The following is an 8,420-nucleotide window of genomic DNA, read 5'->3' as shown; positions in this document are numbered from 1 at the left end:
TGTTATCTTCTAGCTTGCAAGTAGTCTGATAGCATCTATTGAATCCCACTTAAACTGTAATGTGCGGCAGGTAAATGATGTAGGAGATCTTGCAAAAATCTGAGGTACAATGATTAAGAGAGCAATAACTTAGTTTTAACATTATAAAACCTTATCCTTTTGTCTTTCTTCTCAACTTTACTTAAAACCCCTACTAAAAATTATCCTTTAAAAAGTTTAGGGTTTAGTATAGATTGGTGGTGTTATCACTATTTTACTAATTATATATTTTCTTTTAAATTATGGGTAGTATTTTCTTTTTGGCAAGGTTTTTTACTAAATATGATTGAACTATAGCACACAGAATTTTTATAAAATTATTAAAAATAAAAAAATTACTATATTTTTAACTGAATAGATACTTAATTAACTTACGGCACTAAGTCAATTCAAAATTATTAAAAATATTATCACATGAGTATGCATCTAGAAACCACAAATATAAAATATAAATATGTATTTAAAAATAACATACGATGAATAATAAGTGTATGGCTTGAAACTAATTAATAATAGATACACATGAAATATGTATAATATTAAAATTTAAAATATATATATATTTAATTATTTCGAGTTAACTTGTAACACCAACTCAATCAAACGCATTATTAAAATATATACAATTGATAGAAATAATAAAGTATGCGTAATTAAAATGTATAAATATAGTAAAATAAAGTTTTACTAATGCAATTGGTTGAAGTTCAAATCTCACCATATGCATATTTTTATTGATTTTTAATGAAAAGATTAAAGTACCCTCAAATAATTTAATTTAATTAAGGAAGAGTATTTTCTTAATTTAACAACTGAGTTGGTGACTCGATTATGAGTGACATTTGCTTTTTAATTAAAAAGACTAAAATACCTTTGAATAATAATATAACTTAGTTTAATTATAGAATGACGCCTTCTTAATTTAACAACTGAGTTGATGACCCAATTGAAAATGTCACCAATTCAATAAAACACGGAAATAATAATACAAATATAATATTAATAAGAGAAAAGGTCCGAGAAGCTTCTTATATAAATTTGATTGTAACTTTTGTAATATTCTAACAACAATATCCACAATAATAGTATTAGGTGTGTTTTATGTAGATGTGCCCATTTTAGTTTCTTTTTTATAATATAGTTAAGGATGTAGAGAGAAGAGATCACAAAGACATATGGGTTCGAGTATACTGAAACGCAGTATTCTTATATTGAAAGATTGGAGAGGGGCTTTGGGTAATTCTAGGTATTATACTAAAAAGAGTAGATATGATAAGAAGACAATACGCTTTAAGCGCACTTAAACTCATATATTCCTGTATTGACAATGATGCACATGCCAATTAAGTTAAGACTCAATCAACAATTTTTGCAATATTTGAATCTATATTTAATATTTAAATTCAATAAATAATTTTTTAGAAAGTAAAGAAATAATTATTTCAAATATATAAATTAATATCTTTAATAGTATAACAAATTTGAATAGTAAATATTTGATATTCACACATTCACCTTAGATCTTTTAACTTTATAGAAAGAAATAAAACACATGAATTGTGGGGACAAGTACTCTAAAAATTTATTATTTTGTTTCTTAAACTTTGAGGGTTATAACATGTATATCTATTCAATGAGATATCTTTTTAAGAATGCAATATTAATGTTGATTTATCGAAATTTTGCCATTGATATGTTTAAGGGTAAGAGTGAGAGAATGATATTATCTGAATTCAAGATTGATGTCAACTGAAAACTTGAACACAAATCTTTTGTCACTCCACATATTTAAGAGTAATGTCATCATTCAGCTTGTTCAGCTGAAGGGAAAATGAGGCAAATTCAACTAATAATTGCAAAGAAAGACTTGATTCCAATGTTGTGAATTGGGTGCCTTTCAAACTCCAAAATTAGCTTCGCTCATGGAATATAACGCCTTCAAATGGAGTGGCAGAGGGATTTCCAGTTTCCACCAAATGGCCAAAATAAAAGAATCATATCACCTAACCCCCCTAATACCACACACCACACCTTCAGGTTCCAATGGTTGAATATTCACAATGATGTCCTGAGCTGGAACGCATAATTCCGTTGAGCTACTTTGATCACACCCCATGATCTTTTGGCATGTTTCAAGCAAACAATGCCTGCATTTGGGGCATGATGTGTGCGATTTAAGCCACTTATCAACACAACGAACATGAAATCCATGGTTGCATTTCGGTAGAAACCGCAGGCGCTCGCCAGCCGTAAACTCCGACAGGCATATCAGACATTCGGAGTCCTGCCCTGGCAGATTCATCTGCGCCGAGTAATTCACCACAGGGAAAGTCTTGATTGCCTTTGTCTCGATTCCGCTGTTGACTATTGCAGCAGAAGGGTTTTGAATAGAGTCGGAATCCACCCCGTTTGAGCCCCTTAGCACACATCTGATCATTATTAAGTTTATCCCCAATGAAAAAATTAACCCAAAAAGGATGATCGAAAGAACCATCAAAACATTGTGATCAAAACTGGAATTTTGAGGGTAAGGAGGAGGAGCTGATGATTGGTTTGATTGTGTGTAATGTAACAGTAATTTTCTGGAATGGAAGTTTGGAAGAAAATCTTGCAAGAGTTGAGATGTAGAAGAAGAAGTTGAAACTGAATACATGGTTTTGGAGAGTTTGGATGAAATTTTGTTGGAAGGGCAGTCAAATGGTGGAGATGATATATAGTGAAAGCTGAGAGGCTTAAGTGGTGTCCAATACATCATTGATTTTTATCTCTTACTTTTTCTAGATATGATCCTCTGCCTGTTTCCATTTTTAATTCAGGACCCAAGGAACTAAATAGAAAGAGCCTGTATTTCATGTTAAACCATTTTGTTCCATCAAAATAATAATATTGATTAATTTCCCAAAAAGTGTGGTAAACTTTTTAATTTTTCTTTTTAAAATTTCTTAAATTATTACAACAAGTTAAAGTTAATTCTTACAACACTTAGGATTTTAAATGGCAATATATTGTATCATCCAGAAAATCTTGCAAGAGTTGAGATGGTGTTGGAGAAGTTGAATGGAGTGTGTTGAGTCCCACTTAATTTAAAAAAACAGAAACTCAACTCCATTTGTTATCTTCTAGCTTGCAAGTAGTCTGATAGCATCTATTGAGTTCCACTTAAACTGTAATGTGTGGCTCTAATTTAAAGGTAAATGATGTATGAGATCTTGCAAAAATATGGGGTACAATGATTAAGAAAGCAATAACTTACTTTTAACAGTATAAAACCAAACATTAAACATTATCCTTTTGTCTTTCTTCTCAACTTTACTTAAAACCCCTACTAAAAATTATCTTTTAAAAAATATATTGGAAGCACACTATATGTTCAAATTATATAGCTAAAAGAATAACAAAAAATATATATATCCTACTGATATCTAGCCACTTAACTTACTCTTAAAATCATGCCACAAAATTAAAAATTCCTAAAGACTTGGTCTATAGACCTATTATTCGGCAAGTCTTAAGGCACATTCACAACACTCCTCCTTGCCTTAGTAATTGTAAAAGCCTAATTTATTTCTTAAAACTTTAAATCTAACTTTTGGAAGAGCCTAATTTGATCTTCAATCTTGCAAAAAACGAACTTGATTTCACCAATCTTCTGTTCTTCTTTCAAATGATATTCATCAATCCTGTTGTACCAGGCCCTAGCAGCCTGTTTAAGACTATATAAGGTCTTGTTTAACATGTAGACTTTCTCCTCCTTTCTCTTGACTTGGAATCCCTTGAACTGCTCTTCTCTCATTGCTTCAATCCATTTGTCATCCTTCTCAGCCTCTTTAAACTCAGCATACTCAAATAAAACAACAATACACCTTTCATAAATTTCAGATAAAGATCTCTGTCACAAACTGAAACATCATCTATGTTGTCATCAAAGTACTGATGAGTCTCTAGCAATTGCTTCGTTGTTGGTTTCTCTTCCATTAGATTTAGAGAAAAGCATTTTGCTTTCATTTTTACTTTGAATACATCTCTGCCTTTTGAATCTTTGATCAAGCACCCTTTGTCTTCAAATATGACCTTGAAACCTTTTTCAATCAACTGTCCAACACTAAGAAGATTTTGGCCAATGGTAGACACATATAGAACATTAGTTATATGTTTCAAACCTATTAAACTTTCAATAGCCATTGTTCATTTTTCCTTAATGGAATAAACTCACCATTTCGAACTTTTATTTTGGAAATGATAATTTTATCAAGTTCTTTGAGAAGTGTTGGGTCATTGGTTATGTGATTTGTGCAGTTGCTATCGATCAACTAGGAATCACTGGAGAAACATGTCGTCACAAAAAGGAACTCATCTTCTTGTTGCTCAATAGATGCTTTTGTCTCTTCATGTTGTTGAGACTTATAGACCCGCTTTATGTGCCCAATACTACCACATTTTCTGCATTTGATATCAAGCCTCCAGCAACACTTCTTTGGCAAGTGGTTTGTCTTCTTAGAGTGTGGACATGGTGGATATGTCTCATTGTTGTTATTATTGTTGGTCTTATCTTTAATTTTCTTGTTTTTGCCTTGCGATTTTTTAAACTTTGCCCGAATTGCACCCTCTACTAATGCTTCTTATCTCATCTTTCTCCTTTGTTTTGGAGCCTACAATGCATTCACTAATTCTGCCTAGGATATACTTGACAAATCTTTAAATTCTTCTAATGAAGAAATTTTAGACTCATATTTTTTAAGCAAAGTGACAAGAATTTTTTGCACTATTTGATCATCAGAAAAATCCTTACCCAACAATCTTACCTTGTTTACTATGCCCTCCAACTTGTCAGAATAGTCTTTAATGGTTTCCGTCTCCTTCATTTTCAACATTTCAAACTCTCTGATCAAATTGAGCACCTGCATATTTTTTGTTCTTTCATTGCCTTGGTATTCCTTCTTAAGTTAATCCCAAATTTCTTCTGCTGACCCCAAATTCATGATTCTTGTAAATATTTTACTTGAAACAGCAGAGAAAATGCATGCTTTAGCTTTGGACTTCCTTGTCTTCTTCTCTTTGTGAGTCATTAACTTATGTGTTTCTCTCAACTCACAGATCCCTTAGGATAAGAGCTCAATACCAATTGTTAGTATTTTAGAAAAAAATATATGAAACACAAAAAATGTGAAAGAAAAAAAAAATGGAAGCACACTATAATCTATTATATTGGTCAAGTTATATAACTAAAAGAATAACAGAATATATATATTGCTGATATCCAATCACTTAACTTACTCCTAACTCCTAAAATCATGCCACAAAATTAAAAATTCCTAAAGATTTGATCTACACACCTATTATTGATCAGTAAGCCGAAGACACATTCTCAATAATTTCAATAGCCTTTTCATTAGTGACAATTTATAAATCAATGCTTTCCAACTTATGATAGCATCTATGCCTTCCACCAGTTATGAATGAACTAATTGACAGAACAACAAACCATGTTAAGGATAAAATTTACATTCTCCACTTTGCTTATATATACTTACAATAATACTCAAAGTACTTTAAACCTAAATCTTAAAAGGAACATATGAATCATGTCCATAAATCTTTTAAAAATATATATTATACTGTTTCTTAAATTTAGAGAGTTACAACATGTAGACGATATCATTATTAACGTTAATACTTGACTAATGTTAACTTTAGACTTAAATTAATGTACAAATTCTTTTTCACTCCACATATATTTCTATTGATTGAGTTCTCAGGCTTAGTCAAACAATGGTTGATATGATAAGCAACAAAATATGTTAAAGAGTAACATGATCATTAAACTTGTTCAGCTGAAGGGAAAATGAGGTAAATCCTTTCATTGCATTTAAAAATTGAATAAACCCACATTGAATTGGCTCGATTGAACTAATAATTGCAAAGTAAGACTTGATTCCAATGTTGAGCTTCGCTCATGGAATATAACGCCTTCAGATGGAGTGGCAGAGGGATTTCCAGTTTCCAGCTAATGGGCAAAAGACAAAGAATCATATCAGCTAACCCCCCCTAATATCACGCACCACACCTTCAGGTTCTAGTGGTTGAATATTCACAACGCAGTCCTGTGCAGGAACGCATGATTCTAATGAGCTACTCTGATTACACCCCATGATTTTTTGGCATGTTTCAAGCAAACAATGCCTGCATTTGGGGCATGATGTGTGTGATTTAAGCCATTTATCAATACAACGAACATGAAATCCATGGTTGCATTTCGGTAGAAACCGCAGGCGCTCGCCAGCCGTATACTCCGACAGGCATATCAGACATTCGGAGTCCAGCCCTGGCAGATTCATCTCCGCCGAGTAATTCACCACAGGGAAAGTCTTGAGTGCCTTTGTCTCGATTCCGATATTGACTATTGCAGTAGAAGAGTTGTCAATGGACTCCGAATCCGCCCCGTTTGAGCACCTTAGCACACATCTGATTATTAAGTTTAGCCCCAATGAAAAAATGAACCCAAGAAGGATGACTGAAAGTACCATCAAAACATTTTGATCAAAACTGGAATTTTGAGTGTAAGGAGGAGGAGCTGATGATTGGTTTGATTGTGTGTAATTTAACAGTAATTTTCTGGAATGAAAGTTTCCAAGAAAACCTTGCAAGGGTTGAGATGAAGTAGAAGAAGTTGAAATTGAATGCATTGTTTTGGAGAGTTTGGAATAAAATATGGTTGGAAGAGCAGTCAAATGGTGGAGGTTATATATATAGTGAAAGTTGAGAAGCTTAAGTAGTGCTCAATTCATCATTGATTTTATCTCTTACTTTTGGAGATACAAGCATGAAAATCCAACCCCCACTAACTCAATAGAAAGGTATTTCATGTTAAACCATGTTGTTCCATCAAAATTTAAAAAAAAAAAGTTAGATTGATTAATTTAAAATTAGATCCTTGTCCCCAAAAAGTGTGATAAACTTTTCAAATTTTTATTTAAAATTTCATAAATATTACTAATATCTAATCTAACCTTATTTCTGTTCTTTAAAATGATATCCAAGTAGATAATTTAAAATAATAATACTTGGAATTGTTATAAATAAATGAATTAATTATAAAAATATTTATCATTCAATATAAAAATAATTTAAAATGGTTATAAAAATCTAATTAAAATATTAGGATAGAGATTATTATTTTATTAAACAAAATTACAATTCCACATATTCCCCATAATTTCACAAAAATAAAATAATTTAAAACTTCTATTATATATCATTTTAAATCTAATATACTTAATAGTTATTTTCTATTCTACTTCACTACTATAATTGCATTTGAATCCAAGTACACAGCTCACCGTTGATTTTAATATCATTACTACAGTACTCAATTTCATCATTATAGTCGTCACCGCTTTTTTAAATTTACCGGAGGCAAACATACACTCATTCAAAAGAAGCCTAAATTAAGTAAATTACAAGTGGAGTGGCCAAAAACTTATTACCAAATCTTGGATTGATTCAATCCTTAAAAGTTGTCCACTTCTGTTTTTTTTTTTTTTTCATTCATACAATCTCTTATTATTCATGGAACATAGCTATTTTAGGCTTTATTTAATTTCTTTCATAGCTGTTGGAGTTGTTGGTACTTATCGGATCACATTTAGAAAAGATACCATGATGTCCCCCCGACTTACACAAGCAAAAATAATAATGATATTGCATGAGCCATGAAATCAAGTTCCTTTGCGAGTAGTCTATTGAGTTCCACTTGAAAATTAAAAAAGAACAAAACCTTGTTATGTGGCTCTAATTTAAAGCTACATTATCTATGAGATCTTGCACAAATCTGGGGTGCAATATTTAAGAAAGCAATAACTTTGTTTATGATTATAAAACTAAAGATTTGTTCCTTATCCTTTGTCTTTCTTCACAACTCATACTTTAAAAAGTCACTACTAAAAAAATAGTTTAATTTTATAATTTTGGAAAATTTTGATTTTTAATTTGGAACCTTTGAGACATATTCTCGATTAATAAAGGTGGAGAGTTGAATCATAAAATTATAGTTTTATATTCTACCTCATGAGATTTTTACAACGGTATATCATATGTTCAAAATAGTTGAGTGATAAATCAAAATTCATGCTCAAAGTAAATCACTTGTGAATTATGTTGAGGAAAATAAAAACTTAATCCCACATTAGATAGATATCAAATATGGAATATATTTATATATATGAACCATAATTATTAAATGATTAAACTAATACTCTCTCTTAAATGTAAGTGGTGCAAATTATCCATCTATCATCTTTCTCTCTCCTACATTCCACTACCATCTTTACTCTATTCTTAGTATTTTCTCTTTTTTTTTTGGCTTTCTTGTTTGGGTTTTATTA

The 8,420-nt window shown here is 31.0% G+C and overlaps 2 protein-coding genes across 2 annotated transcripts; both read right to left on the bottom strand.

Annotated features, from left to right (window-relative positions):
- Positions 1–1,749: 1,749 nt before the first annotated feature.
- Positions 1,750–2,805, bottom strand: LOC105780971 (RING-H2 finger protein ATL78-like). The gene has a single exon (XM_012605523.2). It carries the CDS (start codon positions 2,792–2,794, stop codon positions 2,039–2,041), a length of 756 nt encoding a protein of 251 aa, XP_012460977.1. The 5' UTR covers positions 2,795–2,805; the 3' UTR covers positions 1,750–2,038.
- A 3,066-nt stretch (positions 2,806–5,871) lies between these two features.
- LOC105779283 (RING-H2 finger protein ATL78-like) lies at positions 5,872–6,762 on the bottom strand. The gene has a single exon (XM_012603041.2). The coding sequence runs from the start codon at positions 6,720–6,722 to the stop codon at positions 6,075–6,077; it is 648 nt and encodes a 215-aa protein (XP_012458495.1). The 5' UTR covers positions 6,723–6,762; the 3' UTR covers positions 5,872–6,074.
- Positions 6,763–8,420: the final 1,658 nt, after the last annotated feature.

The sequence above is a fragment of the Gossypium raimondii genome, chromosome 4 (assembly GCF_025698545.1).
Source record: "Gossypium raimondii isolate GPD5lz chromosome 4, ASM2569854v1, whole genome shotgun sequence".
In the NCBI taxonomy this organism is placed as follows: Eukaryota; Viridiplantae; Streptophyta; class Magnoliopsida; order Malvales; family Malvaceae; genus Gossypium; species Gossypium raimondii.
The sequence above is the reverse complement of the archived record's forward strand: the minus strand, read 5'-3'. Positions and strand labels throughout refer to the sequence as shown.